The sequence below is a fragment of the Platalea leucorodia genome (assembly GCF_965183815.1).
Source record: "Platalea leucorodia genome assembly, chromosome: 8".
In the NCBI taxonomy this organism is placed as follows: domain Eukaryota; kingdom Metazoa; phylum Chordata; class Aves; order Pelecaniformes; family Threskiornithidae; genus Platalea; species Platalea leucorodia.
In genome coordinates, this window is record NC_138830.1 from 49,030,147 (window position 1) to 49,051,843 (window position 21,697).

At 36.8% G+C, this 21,697-nt stretch overlaps 1 protein-coding gene across 1 annotated transcript in view; it reads left to right on the forward strand.

The window, feature by feature from the left end:
• Positions 1-21,697, forward strand: part of CDH8 (cadherin 8) — a gene marked incomplete at both ends in the record, with an annotated part of 135,265 nt that overhangs the window by 43,044 nt on the left and 70,524 nt on the right. The window contains one exon of the mRNA XM_082319601.1: positions 12,885-13,004. Coding sequence (XP_082175727.1) covers positions 12,885-13,004 — 120 coding nt within the window. The remainder of the gene's footprint in view (positions 1-12,884; positions 13,005-21,697) is intronic.

The window sequence follows — 21,697 nt, forward strand, 5'->3', positions numbered from 1 at the left end:
TTTAAAAGAGATTCAGCTAAGCTTCTGGGAGGAAGAACCCCATGACTTTTTTTTTTTTTTTTCCCCCATTTGTCTGTGAGCTCTGTATATATGCCTGCAGTGAAGATTGCTCATTCATTTACATAATATGCTATCTTAGAAGATCCACAAGGGTAATTGGAACTGGTCCTGTAGCTTATTTAAAGAAAAGAAAAGGAAGAAAAAAAAAAAACCACCCCCACCCGCCCCGAGTATGTTCTGTTTCTGTGTTGCCTTCTCAACTATGCACAGATTCATGAATTCCCGAAAGCACGCTGCAGAGGTTATAACGGGAGCAAAAGTGTATATTGTCTCCCAACAGTATAGTTTCAGGATCTTTTTTTCAGGAGAGGAATGAGGAGTGAAATTTCTTGATTTCGTTCTTAGTGAAGCCAAGAGTGTTTAGACAGCTAGTGTCATGTTGAAAGACAGAAGACAACAGAAGTAGAGTGACAAATGTGTTGGTGAAATAAAAAAGGATACAGATGGAAAAAGAACAAAAGCCATAAGGGAAGAGAATTCTCTCATAGTTTGCCTGAATTAAGGTAAACAGACAAACTTTAATAATCTCCAAATATTAAGAATTTCCCTGACAGTCATAAAAACCCCCATCTTAAAAAACATACAGTGGAATTCAGTCTGCCATTGCTCTAGAAGTGTTTTTGCCTTTAACACTTGAAAATATTAACAATGTGAAAAAGCTTAGAATAATATTTTTTTCCTTAAATGCTTCCATGAAAACTATTTACTGGGGGGAAAAAGGTCTTTATTGGAAAGGGTTTAGGCTTCCAGATGAGTCAGAATATCAGTTTCCAATTTTGGCACAAGCACATCTACTTCGCAATGTTTTCCTTTGGATCAAAGTTTGCCCTTGATTATACCACTGTAAACAAGAAATCATTCAATCTTTTTTTTTTTTTTTTTCCAAAAGCAGAACAGAGTTATTTAATATACCCATGTATAGTAGAAGCGTACTGTACACAGTGTAACTTTTCTTTCCAGTTCTCACAAAGATATTAGTTCTCTTCCAGTTACAAGTTATGTGCAAAAGGACAAAATCTGCTGAATATGAAATCAACATGCAATGTCTGATATGAATAGTGATAAAATAACTTGATAAATTAGAAAATTGTGATAAAAACCTGAACTGAAACGTTATCAAGATCAACCACACTTACTGTTTTTTCTCCTATGTATTCATTGATTTTTTAAGGCACTGAGCATGACTGTTAAATCAATGATAGTTTGTCACAAAATTGTAGAGTAAAAGGACTATATTACTGGGGTCAACTACAAATTAGCCCAAAGGGTAAATGCAAAGGGAGTGCAAAAGCTAAGGAAAAAAACAGCAGATGTTGTAAAATATGGCCATAATGTAACAGCTGTTAGAAAACGTATATCTTCATGTTGTCTTGTTCCTCTACTAGTTCACATTGTGCATTATCAAATTCACTTGCTGTGGTACTGAAAAGCATTTTACGTGAGAGATTTATTTAGTGAGTGTGCATGTGTTTAAAATCTTCTGTACATTCTGTGTGACCGAAACACAGTTCCGAAAGCAAAGTCATAAGTAATCTTAAGTAATTGGTTAGGATATATTCAAAACCAAGGCAGTCTTCTCCTTAATTTGACTTGTTATTGAGCCTTGAAAAAACATATTTCTGAGTGTGTGCTATTATTTTTATACTTCCCATTTCTCATGAGGCCTGATTGAAAATGTCATTATCTTTTCATATTGTTCTTAAATGACCATTATGAGCTCGAGGACCAGAGATGAAGTTACAATATTGCTCTTTAGGGGTCTATAATCTGACCCTTTTGTTGCACTGACTTATATTGTCCTGAGTGTACTAAGCTAGTTCATTGACTTTATACAAAATTGCTAAAATCAGTGGGATTGCTCAAAATACTTCGTGCCAATGGCAGCAAGTACTTGAATGTTCAGGTTCTGAAGACACTGTCTGGTTCTTAGAAATAATCCCTAAATTACCTGTGCAAAGTATGGAGCTATTAATGTGCAGTGGATTCTTAGACAAAAGCTGCCTTTTTTCCTCTCCAATAACTATCAGCAATTGGTCACAAATTTTCCATTTTTTGCACACACGCATTCCCTTTGCACGAAGGAACGTTGTGCAGGTGACACATAGTGAAGATAAACTCCTCAGGAAAAAGCCGTTTGGATCAGAACTGAAGTCATAGTTCCTTATGGAGTTCCATGTAGAGGAATATATCTTCCTTTGATGGTCCTGTTTCACAGGGTGAGGACAGACAGACAGAGATAGCTGTATGTTGATCATATGATCATCATCATTTTGGCAGTCTTAGGTGCATGCTTCTCTAGTCCTATGTAATCTACAAGAATCTTTCCTTCTGTTGTTTTTCCAGATGATTCTTGTCTCATAGTCACAAACATCTTGTTCTTGTTGCAGATACTCTGCTTCTGAAATTCTTTGTGGTCGCTTTCATTTGTACATATCAAACACATCATCATATTTCTGTTCTGTGACTATATGAAAATAAGTCTTTGACTCGGGTTTCTGGTGCATTCTCTTTTGGTTACAAGTTTAAATTGACTCTTAGCAAGGATTTTTCACAGTTTTCTCAAATTTCAGCTTTTGGGGAAACAAATGTTTAAAGCAGTGGTAGGGTTTTTGTTTTGTTGGCTTTGAGAGCATGGCACTTCATTTTTCCAAACAGCTATGCTTGTGACATGAGCCCATTTGCTGGCTGGTGGATGATGCCTAAGTGGAAAACAGACAGATGAGAGGAAGTAGACCAGTACAGATTTCTGCCAGACTGAGGCTCTGTGAAATGCCACAGAACTGGACTGGAACATATTCTCTCTTTTTTCAATTGTGGGAAATGTAGACAAGTTCTAACCATGAGGTAGACAGTTCTAGGTCAGAAAATCAAATTCAGTGTGGTATTATTTTCACAGAAACTTTTATTAATATCACTTATATCACTCTGCTAACACAAAAGATTTAGCTTTAGAATGCTGGGGGACTAATGCTCCTCAAACTCTGTTAATTCAGATGGCTTGCGTTAGACGTCTCTTTGATGGACACACTTGACATTTGGGAAAATGAGATTCAGATGCAATTCAGAATCCATTTTTTTTCTGGCACTGGTCATTCCCCACCCTGCCCTGAATTGGTACCTCTGTTTAGTTGCTGAATCTGCAGCACTTAATGTTTCTTCATGAATACAGATAAGCAATTGCCTGTGGAGCTGATGTCAATACAGCTTTCTCATGAATCAGCCGGTAGAGTACTGCTGGGCAGCTGATTCAACTGTACCCTTTCCCTGGGGCCCAAATGGTCTCTGCTGCCATATGCTTGCTCCGCAGTGGCCTGAGGGGGCAATATTTCAGAGTCTGCTTTTGCAACCTGGAATACAGTTGCTGGCATTATAGGCTTCACTCTACCAAACAAAGCAAGCAGAGCATCAAAGCTGCAAGATTATACCAGCCGTTTTCTGTTTTCACAACAGAAAGTTATAAATGAAAGAATTTCTGCAGTAAACAGCCAGGGCTACTTTATTATTTATATTTTTATACAATACACCTGAGCATAACCTGAAACTTCCACCGAAATCAACAAGCCTTACGGTACTTTTTTTTCCTGCTTGGAAATATAGTGTACAGTGATCATCCAATTTTACTGTCTTTGCCTGGGGACCTCGCAGAGTGAATGCTGATGAAATAGTCAATTGATTAGAGACAAGCAGTCTTTCAAAAAGTCCTGAACAAAAGAATAGCTATTTCCCACATGCCTCACAAATATCAATTAATATTCCATAGTGAGGGTGATATCTAAAGGGAGAATAAAAAAAATAACATGAAAAGAAAACATAATTCTTTAAGCCAAACATAAAATATATTTTACCTTTCCACTGTTGCCTGTGATGTTACAGACTGTATTCTAATTCTAACAAACAGCCACCCAGGGGAATTTACAAAGGAGTACCTGCAGGCTCTCTAATGGCACCATCTTATAAGTTGTAGCAAGAAAGAACTGCCAACCTTAAAACTGAAAAGGCAGTGTCTTTTCGTATTAGATTCACACAAGCCAAATCCAAGCAGTAGGTAGCATAAGTAAGGATAATTGCCAAAGAGTTATCTATATCACTAGATCTAAATATCTATTTCTGATGTAAAACATTTTGTTTCCAAAAGATCACGTTAAAAAGGCAGCATAAGAGTTTTAAAACAATTAGTTTATGCACAAAAAATTGTAAAATATGCAGCTTATCATATTTCACAGCCATGCTTTCTACAGTCCTCATTACACAGCTGTGAAATGCTGAAGGCTGCCAGCTTGCTCCATTGTCTGTGGGCTGTACAGAACGCATTTTTCTCCTATGCATAGCAAGCACCTTTCATACTTCTGCAGTTACACATTTGCATACAATATATTTTTCCCATTTCCCTTACATTGTAAAAAGTCCTTAAAATGACACATGAGCAATCTAAAAACATTGTTATGTTACATGTGGTAGGATATTCAGTTGTTCAGAGATTTTGACTCATACACATACTGCATGGTATTAACATTTTTTAGTTTTCATTAACTTTCTAAACTATCTACTCTAAAAATTGCATTGAGAAATATGTAATGTGGAAGAAACAACCAGATTCCCCTTCTGCTTATGGAGCTAAACCTGACTTAGTATCCCAGAGGTATATGAAAAGATTATTTTCCTAGTGGAAACAGGAAACAGTTTCTTGCATTTTCCTGCATGGTATTTCATAATTTATTGTAGTGGGTATTTCCTACTGTTGACTGAGCTGCTCCTGTTTGATTCTTTCACATCCCTTTATTAAGCCAGATTTTTCAGGTGTTAAAACTTTTAGTTTAGACTGTCAATTCTTTGGGGCAGCATCTGCCATTTCCTGTAGGTCTGTAGAGTACTGGGTTCTCAAATCTTTTTCTTTGCATTTCAGTGACATTACATATGGCTGCTTATATAAAGCAAACTAGCAAAACAAACAAGTAATGCTTTGTTACTCTATTCTTTTAGATTAGATATAAAAAAAGAATATAAAGTATATCAGTTGCAGTTTATTTCGGAAAGTGTATACAATGTCTATATGAGTTTATAAGTGCACATAGCTGTGTATATATATGGAAAATAATGTAAATGAAAACAAAAGTCTTGTAAGATTTGTACTTGTCCTATACGTTGGTGTGTCAGCTTACACGCTTGAAGTTCCTGGAGGGTTCGTATTGTAGACTGATATGGCCTATTTTGAGTAGACACACATAAGAGAGTAGTCATATGATTGAAATTTAGGCATTCGCATTAGCTGGCTAATTTAATTTGGATTCCTCTCTGGTCAACCAAGAAAGGAGGATCCCATGAGAGGGCAAGTCTGTTTTCCTCTCTTGGATAGAGTAGAAAGCTAGTGCAACTAGGTATCTAATTTAGCCAGTTGAGCCTAAAACTGAGTTGTATGAATAACCCTCTTCTCCCTCTTCCTTACCTTAATCATCATAAACAAGATCATGACAGCATCACAGTATTTCACTACTTAGAGTCAAATAAATTACAGCTGGGAAAGACAAATTACCCGATTAGTTAATCTTCCTGTCTTTCTAGGGTTTTCCCTTAGAATACATTATCTAGCAACCTGTGCAACAGAGCGAACTCTTCAGTGAGGAGGATTCTGTTATTTCCCTTGGGGAACTATTCCTCCTTGTACAATTTCTCACTGTAAGGAAGCTTTTGTTGTTGTTTTTTCTCTTTGCAGAAGATTAAGTGAAGTCTTGTATCTATCTATGTGTTTATATGGGTCTCATCACCCACATATCAGTATTACATCTGTAAAGTACACAAATTTCTTTCTCATTTCTCCCTCTAGGAGTGGCTGTATACAGGATTCTACTATAGATACAGTAGAATACATTCTGGCCTTCCTGTCTCTCTAGTATGTCAAGCATAAGTTGCCCAGTTTTCCTTTAGTGGACCGTTCTGGCCCATATCTCTACCCCTTACCCTGCTTAGGATGTCATCTTCTGCCTCCATTAATTTTTCAGCACTGAAAGGGGTCCACTGGACACTTAAAAAGCAAACACCTTTCTATTTTTGACATGCTTTCCTTTAAGTGTGGGAAGATCTCCCAAAAAACCCACACAAGACCTCTGTCGTCTGTTCTCAAAGCAGTCCTTAAAACTCTTCCATGATGCCTACGTTCTGTAGGCACTGTGGGGTAGTTGTGCTAACCTGACAGCAGGTAGGTCAGGCAGCAGCACTGCTGTGTGCTGACAGCATTGCTTCCCAGGATGATTTACATCCTCTTGTCATCTCCTTGTCTCTCTTCAGTTGTCTGTCTGCATTTGTCTTTCCTGGTACTTGGCTCTTGGAGTCTTTGGGGAGAGGACTTTCTCGCATTGTGAGACCTGATCCACATATTGGGCTTTTAGAGCTTTGGCACTAAAGTAACTATTAATAATAGTACATTCAAGTACTGATGTAGAAGGTAGGAGTGAAATAATGTACAATCTGCAAAAGAACCCTAAAACACTCATACAACATACCCACATACATATGTGTGTATATCTGCATACACACCAAACTATGCAATTTAAAATACCAATGATAACATTTTATGTGTGTATTTTGCATGTGTTAACAAATTTTGAAGTGCATTTCACAAATTTCTGTTTCAGATATGTTTTCTTTATTTGGCTAGTGAAATCTGTAATCCATAGATTTTGTGTTTAGAAATGGTCTCATATAGAATAATACAGGATGATAAGGCTTAAATCTATGTTTTAGTATTTAAAAAAATGAGCAACAATGACAAACAAATAAGAATAAGTTTCTTCAGCTTTGAGGCAGTAATAATTTACATGTCAAGAAGTTATACAGGTTTTTATGAGATTATTGCAGTTTTATTCAATAAAAAATAGTTACCATGACAACAACTGTCATGCTACCTGTGAGATTATAGCAAAGAAGGACAGTGAAGAAAAGGCTTCATTTTGGAATGAATGCTTATCTGACCTGCTGAATACAGACAATGCTTTGCTTTGACCACTACTGACTGCACGGCTACTATCAGCCAAACTCAAAATCTAGCTAGAGATTTTGAAGCACAGTGATCCTCTTGGAAAAACAAAACAGTTGGTAAATAATGGTAGGTCTTTTTCATGCAAATATACTCTTAATGCCCTGTCAGATTGGTAATCAGATCTTCTGAATGAAATGGAGATTTCAGCCTGTCAAGATTTGGGAAGAGCAGGAGAGAAAGAGTGAGGGAGACCAAAACGGGTATCGGAAAAGGAAAAAAACAGAAGTCCCTGCGAAAATTAGAAAACACGGTCCCACTAGGTCGCATTTTTTATTTTTACCAGCCATTGCAATCTTTCAACAAAATGGTTGCTTCATTGAATATGGATTCATGTAAATTTGTGGCACTGACTGTGTGTTACTTCCTTTAGAACATACAAGTTTGATTTTTTTTTTCCAGTACGCACATTTCACTGCCACACCAAAAAATTTGCTTTCCTACTCCCCGTGGCAGCATATGCATTTTTCTTTCTGACTAATGTGCAGAATCTGTACCCTGACTTGCACATAAAAACACAGCCAAAACAAGTGAAGAGCACTAGCTGAGCACGCACATCGTATTTTTATGATGGCTTTTAATCTTAGTTTGCCAGCAAACACAGGCTTTCTTACCGAGCCATATAAAAATACTTTTATTGTTAATTGTGTCTCTGATTGCTAGCCTGTTGCAAAGAGAAACTATGAAACCTGACACTAATAGAGTAAAACAATCAGCAATGGTTAATGGCTAAATCACATTAGAAGTGTTCATTAATTAAAATCTGTTGAATCTCTTTGCAGTCCATATTTAATCACAGGGCCATTAGCATTGCGAAAGTGTACCTCAGAAAAAAATGAAGAAAGTTTTTAAACTGAATATCTTAAAATTTGCCTCATCTATCGAAAAAATGGTTTTGTTTTTACATAAGGCAATATTAGGTACATAAAGAAAAACAGAAACAGTGATTATGTTGTTGGGCCAGATTATATAAAACTGCTATATTATTGTAATTAGGACAACAGTGACTTGGACTATAATAGTGGCTTTCTTGTAAAAATCGCACCATTTCAAATTTATAGTCTCCAGCTAAATGAGTTTGTTGTAGCATTGACAAAGAAACAAACACAAGACAAATGCAGTCAAAATTAAACACAAACAGAAACCGTAGCTGTTTATTTCCTGGGTAGAACCCAGAATGTTGTTTTTCAAAGAGCATTTACTTAATAAATGCTCTTCCCTGCATTCTTACTGCTTTTTCAATGCAAAATTTTTATCTTTAAAACTTTAAGCACATTATGCATGTAAAAAATATTTATGTACATGTAGTTTATAACTGCAGTGTCTGTAGTGGAGTAAAATCCTACTTAAATATTGATAATCAGGCTCTAGACGAAAGAACGGAGAGTTCTGCTGTGTTCGGGAGATTGCCTAAATAACAGCCATGGTGGCGTGGGTTCCTTTTTTCTGCATTACTTTTCACCCTCAGGAATCTCTCAGTTCTCCAAATCTTTTGTTCATGCTTAGTTGAAAAGGGTTCTGTCACTTACGGGAGTGGGATAGGTTGCTACTTTTTCGGGACCCTTAGCATCTTGCAGTGGAACCAGAGCTGCACTGATGTAGCAACATTCTCTGCAGCTGCGGAGGGGACAGAGTTTGCTCCTTTATGTACTTATTGCCAGTGTGAACATATTAATGTGGCATGTTTCACACCTGCATAAGATTTGATTCGAGGCATAAAACGAAAAAATTCAAATTAAAGGTGATAAAATTTAAACTATGTAAAAGCTTAACTAATTTCAGTAGTGGAAGTAATTTCTTTAATTTCTGTTTCATGATTGCTTACATCTTTCATAAACAATTTTCATCAATAAGATGTTGGGAGCAAATTACTGAATTTGAGAGACCTTCTCAGAACTGTGTATGACAGTCGGAAATGAAGTGCTGAGTGGCAGAGACTGGCAGTATAAGAAATTGATTTCTAGGAGCTGGGAGAGTATTTTATTTTTCCGTTCCCTTCATTAGTTTTATTAGGTGAGATTATAGTCACACTTCAAGTGACCTGTAAGGGAAAGAAAAAGAAGGGTATGCCATTTTTTCCCACCTTTGTATGTATAAACAGTGAACAAGAATACTGACTATTATGTATGTATTTTTAATGTATGTATAAATTTCAGATAAACATGGGGCCTCAATAAGTGATTAAATTATTTTATATCACAAGAATAAAATCTTGAGAGCTGAGCATCAGAATTGGAAGCAATGTTAGACACTGATTGCCTCTTTTTATTAAGGCGTATTCAACTTTAATGTCTAATGAACACTTGGGATAAAGGATGTGTTTATCAAAGAATCAGCATACCCATTTAAGACGAAATCTTGAAATAAATATCTATAAAAGTCTTCAGGAATTCTCAAGTGAAATAAGAAAAGAATAGACATTATATATCAAACCTTTCTAAACAAGCAATGTAATTATTTCTGAAGTCCTTTGAAATAAAAGCCAGCTAGGCAAATCAAACACAATCTCAAAGAAGTCAACAGTTTCACTTTATTTTCCTTTGTGTATAAAGTATATCATGGAAACAAAATGGAACAGCCTAGATAAAAAACTCTTACAAAAATTTTCACTGTTCTGTGATGAGCCTTATCTTATTCCAGCTCTGTCCCATGTATGATGTTATGCACAAACCTCTTCTGTCTTAGAAGGTTACAAAACAAAAGTTTTATGATAGCAGCCACAGAAACCTAGTACATCACCTGCTATTTCAGTTTCAATCCAGTTGAAGAAAGCACTGACGTCTACATTTGTATTTGGTATCACACATGGAACAGCAGCTGTGAACTGCAGGGAATGTCCTGCTGGGATGGTGGGACTATAGCCTGAATTCTGCGAGAGGGGAGGTGCAGCTTGGCTCAGAGATTACTTTCTATAGGACCAACAAAATAGAGAACTTGTAACTCGTGTATGATTTACAGAAGGTGAGCCAACAAAACTTAAATATGTGAGACAATTCTAATAGCTACATCTTTTCACGCTTTGTAACTACTGTGGGCAAGCCACAAAGGGTCCTTTTGTTCCTCTGTTCCTGCAACATCCAAACTCAAGCTTCCTGCATGCTTCCTTGTCATTGTTCCCAATTTCATTTATTTTCTGTAGCCTATGCCATGGCCTCTGAGTGTGCCCCATGGTTGCTTCCCTGTTACTGTTTTTATTCTCCTGTACGTGAAGGAGGTCATTCAAGATATAATCTATACGCTGAGGCTGCTGTACTTGCTACAAGGCTGTGGACCGCATTTGTGTCATCTGTTCCCTTTATCATTTTCACTCAAAGCTACCAGGCATTGTCTGTTAGCATCTGGGTATACAGCAAAATTTGTAATTGGTCGAGCAACATATTTCTGATGTTAATTCCTTATAAACCAACCATCAAGTTAAGGATAAAGCCCATTTCTCATGCCCAGTGGCAGGTTAAAGATTATTATATTAAAGGTTAGGTATAAGATCACCTTTCAACATCAGAAACAGTTATGCTTCAACACATAAACAGTTTACATGTTTATAAGAACAGGTTCAGCTAGCATCTGTTAAAGACAGATACAACGTAATATTCATCAGCATTATGTTCCTCTTCCGCATGGTGCGCATCAGCTGCAGGCCACGTGGGTTCCTCTGGACTCTGCTGAGCAGCAGGAGAGATGCTGGTGGAGCACTTTCCTGCCAGATGGGGCCATGACAACCAGCTGATCTGCTTCCCTTCATTGATGTTCTCCCCCCGTAAGAATGGATAAATTTACACCAGCGGCCGAAATAAATGACCAGTATAAGCCGTAGGGATTTTTTTTCTCTATTGAGATGTATTTCTGCAACCCGCATTCCTGTCCCTGGGAATTATCCCATTATTCCCATGCAGTAAACCTGCCACAACTTCAGGCACTGCAGAACTTCCACTCCATAAGTGAGGTGTTATCCATCCCTCTAGGCACTCCCAAATCCTGCTAGCCCCATATCTTGCCCTGATGTTTGAAGTGGCCAGGTGGGAAAGCACGAAATGGAAGCTATTGGGTGATATGCAAATTCTCTCTAAATATGCAAACATTCCTCTAAATAATTTGCATGTACTCTAACGCACAAAACTGCCCAAAGCCGTAGCGGTGATGTGCCATACAGAGAAAGAAAAAAGAGCACAATGCAAGGACATGCCAAAGGGATCTCCTCCCCTTTTAGTTTGCTGTTCCTGTCCTGCAGTGACATGTAATTTGGATTCAGCAGCGCACAAAGCGTGAGAAGCAAGAGGAGGCTATTTTTATTGGCATATACAGAAAGGGGGGTATTTTGGTGGATGCTATAATTCTTTTCCTTTCTGAACATAAGAAACGTAATTCAGCCCTGTTGTGGTTTAACCCCAGCCAGCAACTCAGCACCGCACAGCCGCTCACTCATTCCCCCTCAGTGGGATGGGGGAAGAGAATTGGATGAGTAAAAGTGAGAAAAACTCGTGGGCTGAGGTAAAGACAGCTTAATAGGTAAAGAAAAAGCCACGCACGCAAGCAAAGTGAAACAAGGAATTCATTCACTACTTCCCATCGGCAAGCAGGTGTTCAGCCATCTCCAGGAAAGCAGGGCTCCATCACGCCTAATGGTTACTTGGGAAGACAAACGTCATCACTCCAAATGTCCCCCCCTTCCTTCTTCTTCTTCCCCCAGCTTTCTATGCTGAGCATGACATCATATGGTCTGGGATATCCCTTTGGTCAGTTGGGGTCAGCTGTCCAGGCTGTGTCCCCTCCCAGCTTCTTGTGCACCCCCAGCCTCCTCGCTGGTGGGGTGGGGTGAGAAGGAGAAAAGGCCCTGACCCTGTGTAAGCACTGCTCAGCAGTAAGGAAAACATCCCTGTATTATCAACACTGTTTCCAGCACAAATCCAAAACACAGCTCCATACTAGGTACTGTGAAGAAAATTAACTTTATTCCAGCCAAAACCAGGACAAGCCCTTAGCCTTTCTCGTACTCTTGCTTTCTCTCCCTCTGTAGATATTGTCTTATTGTTAGCCTAATTAGCATCATCATTATATTTTTAAGTAATCCAAAAAAAAGTCTCTGCAGCAAGCTTAATGTAACCGACTGAAATTTCTTATGGAAATGGTAAGTGCTATGTTGCCTAAAAAATAAAAAGGGAAATTTCCTTAATTTTTTTCTTCTATTTTTTTTTGGTCAGAGTATGGAATTTATAACTCTGGCCAGACAATGCCCCCCTCAGTGGCAGAGACTCATTTCAGAGACAATAGGTGTTGTCCTAACTCTGTCACTGTGGCCACATCAAACCATTATTATGGCTGCAAGCCAAGAGAAGAAAAAAGAATCCTTTTTATTATTGCTTTTCTATGCGGTCTCTGTAACTTGGCAAGGTTCTTTCAAACGTGATTTTGCAAATCTGTAATGCAACATATTGTATTGTATTATTAACCTTGTATTTCATATCCCTTTGATATGGTTCCTTTGCAAATGCTTGAAGTCTACACAGATCTATCAGGTAGCTTTAAATGCATTCTACAAAGAAACCTTAAATAACACAGCTACTAAAAAGGTTTTTCTTTTACCCAGAAATTCAGTCTGCTGGAGTATATCATCTTGAACGAAAATGTTTTGTTTGTGTTCCACAAGTAATGTTTTGTTACTGATGTTTTTTCTCCTTTTCTTATTGTCATACAACTCACAAAGAAATTAATTTTTGTTTCAAATTATTTTTTGAATAAGTTACGCAAATTTCTAGTAAGAGTGTAAACATTAATTGTGTATATTCTTTTTATTTAGGCACCTTTGTTACTAAAGTAACAGCTACAGATGCAGATGATCCAGTTTATGGAAATAGTGCCAAGCTGGTTTATAGCATTCTGGAAGGACAGCCTTACTTTTCTATTGAGCCACATACAGGTAGGTGACTCTGAATATGAATCCCTGGGTTGTATTTACACAAGTGACTGTGCCTCTTACGTATTTTGTATAATATACTCAAACAGGGAGCATAAGTAGATGTCTGTCAGTATTACCGAGTTGTAACATGTGTCTCACTCGTATTCCATCAGAGCCTGATTGTGTGAAAAGACAAAGAAAAATCTGTATAAATGATGGTGTAAGTAATGATGATGCTAACATTACAGAAGTTACTGAAGCAAAACCAAAGGTAGCGCAAGTGCCGTGTGACTTATAACTGATTAGGGGTTGAAAGACTTGGCCTGAGGAATTTAATGAGCATAATGTAATTTTCAGTGTGAGACTATAGTATTTCCAGTTAAAGAAAGTACAGTTTAGCTTGGGAATTTTAGTGAATATGTTGTGTGTTTTCATTAAATTTTTTTTTTTTTTCTTGATTGGATGAATCGGGGGAAAGAAAGAACCTGGTACTGAGTGTTGGTATGAAGTTTTATTAGCGTGCATTTAGGACGGCTTTATTTCTCTGTGGTTTTAAAGTCTTGAAAGTCATCTGAAAGAAGTGCCAATAAATCCATTCCCTCTTGTTCTCTGTACATATGTCGTACTTACAGCAAATTCATTTAGTTATGTCTGAGAAGTGTTTTTTGAAGTGATTTGATATTATTTCTTATATTGTTTTACCTGTTAACTAGAAGCCGGTTTTAATCACTGTGAGTCAAGCAGCTGTGGTCTCCTAAGGAGAAGAAAACTATAATTCATTTTAAAATATACAAAAAGCTATCTGAATTTATATGGCCATAAAGGAGTAAAGCAGGAGTAAAAATTCTCGTCTTCATGCAGATTAACAAAATTATGAAGTAAATGCTAGGAGAAATTATTAAAAGATACTTTTGATAGCTCAAGCGTGCTAAGTTTTCTCACCTACATTAAACAGAGTACTCTTCCACTCTTTAAAATCTGGAAGTTCTTTAACTCTTTGTGGTGAGATTGCATGGGAAAGAATATTTCCCTTTCCTAAAAATGCCCTGACTTGCAGACACTTTAGGTAAATAGTATAGGTCAATAATTATTAATAGATTAATGGATTAATCCACTAAAGTATTTTCTTCTGGTTGAAGGACAGGTATCCTAGATGTGAAAACAATCTCTGGAATGTGATTCAATATTTTATTTTCAGCTGCATGTAAAAGAGAGTTTTACAAAGAGTAACTCTAGCACAGCACAATGGAAAAACAGTAACTTGTTTCAAAAATAAGTGTGTCAAGAGACTGTTATTAGTGAAGCCCCTTAGTTCATGCTGGCTGATTTGTGACAAGTCATGTGGAAATACAACTCTGAACAGGCCCCTGACCATCAAGTATCAAAATATATGATTTGGGTTTTTTTTAATATTACAGATTATTGCATGCAGTAATGACTTGAGTGAGCTGTCTTAATTAGAGGGGGATTAGCTGTAGGCTCTTTGTGAGTTTCTACTAGGGAAAGTTAGTGCTTTAGCATGGGAACACATCAGCTTTCACAGAGGAGCTGAAAAGTGTATTCTCCACCTACACAGGAGGTTTTTCACTTCTTTCATATAAAACAGCCTGAAAGAAAATATTCTAAATGTAAAAAATTGTTTAATTTTACTCAGGTTTATTATTTGTGTTGCATTAAAACCTTATGCTTAATCCAATGAAGTAAGTATTCATCACCTAGGAAAGTGATTTCCACTATCATGAAAGTCAGAGAAAACTCCAAAGCTTTTTGGTGAACCTGAAATCATGATTTTTCTCCTGTTTCACTAGCATTAACTTCCCCTTCCTACCTTCATTTCCAGTTATAAATATTTCTTTGAGTAGCAGTTCAGTTACCATGAAAATGACATGTTAGTTTCTGAAGGGAATTTAATCCTAAAGAATTCAGCTGTAGCTTTGCCACAGCCCCTGAGTAAGTGGCTTCGTATTATGGAGCTGCTTCTGAATGAATAAGTGCTTTCAGATTCCTCATTTTTCTAGATCTATGGAGGATATCAATTATGTTCTTCTCTAAACCATTACAACTGAATGAGTTTATGTACTGAGGCCGTCCTCTGTTTCTTTGCCATCTTTGTGTAATGGCCTTCATCTGTAGCGTAACTACCATACTACTCTTACAGCTACCCACCAAATCATCTGTTAAATCCGGAAAGTATGCAGTTGTTTCTATGATGTTAGATGGACCTTCCCATTGCTTGTAATGTTTTAAAATGTGCAGAATTTGTTCTTCTGTCCAAGATGTGTCTTCATTCACTTAGAGAAATCTTAGCCATACTAAATGTCAAATTGTGTAGAGCCCTCCAGCAGACATTTCTTCAGAATATGTAGACAATAAATATACATAAAAGCCTAGTCGGACTAGATGCAGGTAGTCATGTAAAAACTGCAGCCACATATTATACAAGGTGAAAAAGATTGCTCTAAAACCCAGCAGCCTTATAGTTGTGGTTCTTCTGAAAAGAAGCATTGATTTCAGAAAACATAAGGAACTATGCAGCAGATTTTCTTGGTAATACCAGAATTTTGGAGCAAGGGTATGATAATATGTATTCCATACCAGAGAGAGTTTTATGGGTTGTTACTTGCAGTCTCAAAATGCCAATAGTATTATGGTAAGATAGCTACAATTTTGCAGTAGCTTGTGGCACTGTATATTTCACCTTTTAGAGGCAGTGGTGAATAAAACATGCACACTAGTTTAGCAGCTATATAATTTGGACAGTAGTGCTGTTTCCATGGACAGATAGAGCAGAAGGTGCATTTTAACAAAAAGAAAATGTCCAAAGCAAATAGAAAGTATGTAGATGTTTGATTGTTTCTTTATATTTTATATATATATATATATATATATCTATATATATATCTCTTAGCAATGTGAACCATCACAACTAATATTTGTTTCTTCTTAGTAACTAGGCCAGGAAGACACATTTATGTTACACATTTGTATGTAGTACTCAGGAACCTCAGTGAAAGTTTTCATGTGGGAAGAGGTTTGGATACTGTTGTGACAGTCTACAAATTAAAGCAGAACAGCCCGGTATAGTAGCGCCTTATCCAAAACAAATCAAACCTAAAGGTGATCCTCCAAGCGTGGTGGATATTTTAGGGCTTGGGGTTTGTTTGTTTGTTTTTGGCGGGGATGGGGGGTATGAAGATGTGTGTATAGCTACATTTTCTCTGTGGTTACATTTCATTAGCGCCCCTGCTAAGTTGAAAGCCTTTCTAATTCATTTGAAACAGAATTTTGTCTGAACGCAGATATCGCATCTAGAATTGTGTCTTTCCCAAAATGGAGTTGCTGTTTTAAGAAATTGACTGTGTTGAAGTGATCTACATCAGAATGTAAATATTTTCTGTCATTTATGGGAGTGTATCAAAACTTATCGAAAGTATAGCTGCTTAGAGCTGATATACTTACCATTTTTCTATATGACTGGCCTTTTTATTAGCTTTGTTTGTTAGAAATTAAGACTAGATTTAGATCTGCGCAGCTACCAGCACCAGGGCAGCCATAGATGGGCTGTACTGCCTATAATTTTTTTCATTTCCTGGCTCAGACTAAAGATTGTCTGACCTTGTTGCTTTATTTTAATGGTACGCTGAGAGCTGACCATCAGGAATAATCCCAATCCTGCCTCCTAATTCCTCTCTCTTCTGTAGTACTCTCAATAAAAAGAGGGAGCAAAGGTGTGGGATATGGCTGCATGCCTACATTAGAAAGGGTTGCTGCACCTGAGGGTAAACCTGAAGAAAGTAGTTGCTTACTCTTCTGCTTTTTTGTTCTTACCAACTTGACATTAACTAGGTGTGGTCCTTGTTTGAATCACACTCTTGGTTGAAACTCTGACAGTACACTCAACCTTCTTGCTGAAACAATTCTTTAATGCTGGGTGCACAGAAATAAGTACTGGTAAGTGACCTATAAAACAATAATTTTCCATTACCTTAGATGAAAAATGCATATACCTCTGCTGTTCTAGTTTGCAAATTCTTCTATGAGTTATAGACACATGACAGAAGGTAATTCAGAAGTTATTTTTCATTCAGTGTTCTGAATATGGCTTAGGGTAAATGCTTTTTTGATGGCTTATTCTGAATATTTTTCATTTTTCATAGGTGAATTTTAATAGGACCATTGGTTTATTGGATAGAGAGTAAACATAAATAATACATTACAAACATACAGATTCAGATTTTCTACGAGAGGCTAAACCTACAATGTGATGACATCAGATGAGTAACGAAACTCACGGTGGACTAAAATATATTCCATAAATCATTATCACTGCATCTGACTAACTGATGTCAGGTTTCCTGACTAATGTGTATTATTTATAAAGGTTTACAAATTGTATGTATTCTCTCATAATGCAAATAATGACAATCAAAATGCTGGGGAAGGCGGTTCCTTAAGACTGCTAAAAGTAGCTAAAGTACACTTCTCACTTTTAAGCCTTTTCAAGGATATTAAATCGTGACTGTCAGCTTTAAAATAAGATTATCATAATGGAATATAATATGAAGTGGCACTGTGTTCTACAATATAGGAATGGCAGAGAAAATACATTTTCATGTCATCTGTGTCTGACTTATTTACATTTCACATGAACTTAAATAATGTCACTCCTACACATACCTGAAATACAGTTACATGAACAAGGCAAATTACACCAAACGCCCTACTGCACTGGAAAACACACGCTATTATTCAAGCGTAAACTCTTACTATATATGAAAAAGAATAGATTTTAAACACTGCCATCATGGATATGGTCATTTGGTGCAAAGCCAAAGTTCAAGTTAGTAAAACGGGGATGAATAGAAGAGTCAGGAGACCTAGAAAACTAAAGACTCTCCTAATAGAATGTGGATATTTTTTTGGAGAGTGAATAATTGATTTTTTTCTATACCTACCTTTAGATTCCAGGTGAAATTGCACATGCTTCAATCAACAGAGCTTTTAATGATTTAGTATATGGCCCTCTCTGGACCACAGTGTTGAACCCTGTGGTTCTGAAATCAGAACATAAATGAGTAGGCCTAGGAGGAATGAAAATGGCATTCAGCAGAAGTCAGTTTTGAATCTTTTGTTTTAATTTGCAGTCTTTATTATCTTCCTTCATCTAGACCTTGAAATACAGTCCAGCAGAATAAAAACAAGTAAGGTAGCGAGAGGATAAATGACAGCAACTTTTGAGTTACAGACATTTTTGTGATGTTACAGACTATTTCTTCTATCTGGTTGTTAATGTCCAGTTTATTAGTAATGGTGCATATCAGCGATAGTACAAGCTGCCCTCAGAATATTGCATGTGGTGCTGATAAGACCCATCATCATAAAAAAGACTACTGAAATACTGAAGAAAGTTCAAAGCAGGGTAGCTAAGGTGAGAAGAATATTACTTATAATGAAAGACTGATTGAACTTAGTTTGTATAAACTGGATAAGAGGTGATTAAAGGAGGATATGAAATCACTACACAAATATTTGAGAGGTGTTAATAAGAGAGAGGCACGGGGACTGTTTCTGTAATTACTCATGATAAAATGACAAGGTAGTATTTTCAAACTCGAGAGAGATGGGGAAACAGCTTTAATACAGGAAGTGGTCTGCAACTGTAAGGGGAAAGTAATGAGCTGCTAGGAACAGAACTAACTCGTGTTCAACAGAGCCTTTCTAAATAGTTCAGTTTCTAAATAGTTTAGTTTTAAACCCACATAGGATTAGTGTAGAGAAAGAACTTGTTCGACCTTAGTCAGAGCCTGGATTGAACTGCTGCTTTCTAGCTCATTTTGTTAACTAGTGCTGCTGTGATATCCTTGCAAATTATTATAATTTAGTAAAATTTAACTAATTTTTTAACTGAAATAATTTTAAGAGGCATGAACTGGGATGTGTTGATGTTGTTCTGTTTTAGCAAGTGAGGTGTAGGATCTCATTTCCTAAAGGAGAAGGCAGGTGTGTGCAGCAGCATACAGAAAGTAGGTCCGTGCAGCCCAGATAGCAACATTCCCAGGGTAGCAGAATCCGCTTCAGGACATGCAAGGATTTCTGGAGTTGATACTTGGTCGCTTCCGTTACAGCACCTTCAGCTCTGTCTTGACAACAGTTGATGCACTTAGGCGCAATGCTGAAAATAGAGTATATTTTCAAACTGGTATAAGTCTTTTCTTGTCATTGTGTACTAAGTATACTGTGCAACCTTAGGAGTTGCGTTAAAGTGTTTGTACAGAGATTCTTTGGTGATTCTGAGAGTTGTCCTGGTGACAGCCCATTAGAAAAGAGAGTTGTACTGACAAACCACTAGTGCAGCAGACCCGAGGGTCAGTCCTACAGTTCTTGCTTTTTACTTAGAAGTATAAAGTGCAACTATTATGGTTAAGGTATGTAGGATTGGGTCCTTCAGTAGCAGCAAGAGCTGTCTTTTCTGATTAATAACGGAAGTATAAAATCGCTGCAGAGATGTTTGAAAACAGTTATGATGGTCTGTAGTTGGTAAAGATGTGCAGCTTAAGACCAAGAGAGATTGGTATTTGAAAAAAGGAGGTTTCTGCTTCTAGAGTTTATCCAATAACAGTAGTAACAAAAAAGCTGATACGACACATATTTCTTGCATTTCAGAACAATACCCCTATCATTTTAGAAAGCTAGTGAGGTAGTTAGCACTTAACCATTTTCCTCATGCTGAGTAGGAAAATGGGGGCTACATATCTAAATAATGTTGTTCTTCAAGAAACTGAATTAGAAAGAGGAATTTGAATTACACAGCTAGCTTTGGAAAGCATCTGAAAAAGAATCCAAAGCTACTTTCTGTAAAGTGTCTAGTATAATTACAGGTATTAGAGGATCATTACAAATAAAATCCTAAGGAAGCAAGGTCATAAATGCAGTGCAGAATATTTATTGCATTCACTCTCAGTTGGCGAGAGGGTGATCACTATGCCAGTGAAACTTGGTCCCAGGGAAAAGGGAATGGCTGGCAAGTAGAGCTGAACGCTTTTTACCCATACTATAAAACCCAGATACAAGTTAATCTGAATTAAAAAGGTAGTATTATACTAGGTGTTATCCAGTCGTATCCTATATGATATTCTTGAAGCAGAATACATGTAGTGAAAGGTAGGTAGTGTTAATTTACACACAATAGCAAACTTGCAAGGTCGACTTCAGTATGAAAGTAATATCAGAAAACACAAAAATGGTAATAATATGGGCTGAAAAAGAAAATACAATAGATTGTAGGTTACACAAGCAACAAGAGAGTTAATGAAATGATGTTCAACCTTCATCTCACTGTTTAATAGAAAGGCAGGCAGTGCCATCTTCCCCATACAATTTTAAAAAATAAACATTGTAATAAGATATGTACAATGTTAACCTTTCCCTTAAAAATACAAAAATGGCACAGAATCACTCCACATAAAATGGCATAACATAGTATTCAATTCCTCACCTAGTGATTATTTTTACTGTGGCTAACGTCTTTGATTTGAAATATGTCTACAGCTGAATGTAGTTCAGACAACTCCTGTAATTGATAATTTTTCTAGAAAGTTAGCCAATTTTGCTAGAGGCTACAGAAATTTTTCTTGTCTTGCTAAAATAAAAATCCTAAGGCATTAGAACTAAGTAAGAAATGAGAATATTTGATGGTAATTTTTATTAAAACTATTATGATTTTTATGAAGGATAAATTAAATTAAAAATAGTGGATTGGTATGCCTGTATCACATCATCAAAGCACTAGAATTTTTTTAATTTTCAAGAAAGTTAGTTGTGATCTGTTCATTTTTTAGGAATTATGGTACGGGTTTTCCACAGATCTCCAAGTGAACCTTTTTTATGGACTGCTAAAACATCACTGAAGTCAGTGTGCTTCATGGGAATACAAAGAATGCATCTCATGGCTCTCTGAAGAAATTACAAGATTGATTTTTTAGGAGTTTGGGTCCTAAATGACTGTTATATTTAATAAGAATCTCCACCAAGAATTTAGCACGGAAGGAAGATCAAAGCAATTACTTAGCTCTTCCAAAATGAAGAAAGGGAAGTTCCAAAATATGCAAGATGAAATAGCAGGAAGTCTTCATCAAAATGTGTGAGATGAATGCGATGCTTAAGGCTTTTCATGGCCAGATTCCAATTTTGCATAGTGCTTGCTTGGTTTTGTTCCATGTTCTCAATTATTATTATGTGTAGTTTTGTAGCGTTACCATAAAGAGATCCTTAAAAAAAATTGAGAGGAAAATGAAAAGTGAACAACAGATCCTTATTTCTATTGTTCCTTTTGCGTCTCTTCTTTCTATCAGCTATAGCCTCTGACACATTGCTTCTTTTCCCTGGTCTTTTTCAGTCTGAGACAGTGTATATTCTTCCAAATAGGTTTTTGAAAGTAGTCCACAGGGGTGCATTTTAACTGATTCAAGTTGTGAGGCAAATTGTGCAAATTGCTCAGTGTGTGCATTTAGGACCACTGTAAAAGTAAATCCCATTCTGCAGCTGTTTTATTTGCTATTGAGCAGTGTGACACCAATAGCTGTTTAGGAAAAGCAACTCAGCCAAAAAAAAAAAGATACTTCCAATATTGGGGGTGTTTTCATTCTTTGAAGAAAGAGATTACTTCTTGATTTGTTTACCTTCCAACCCACTTCCTGATGTTTCCAGCTTTAGTC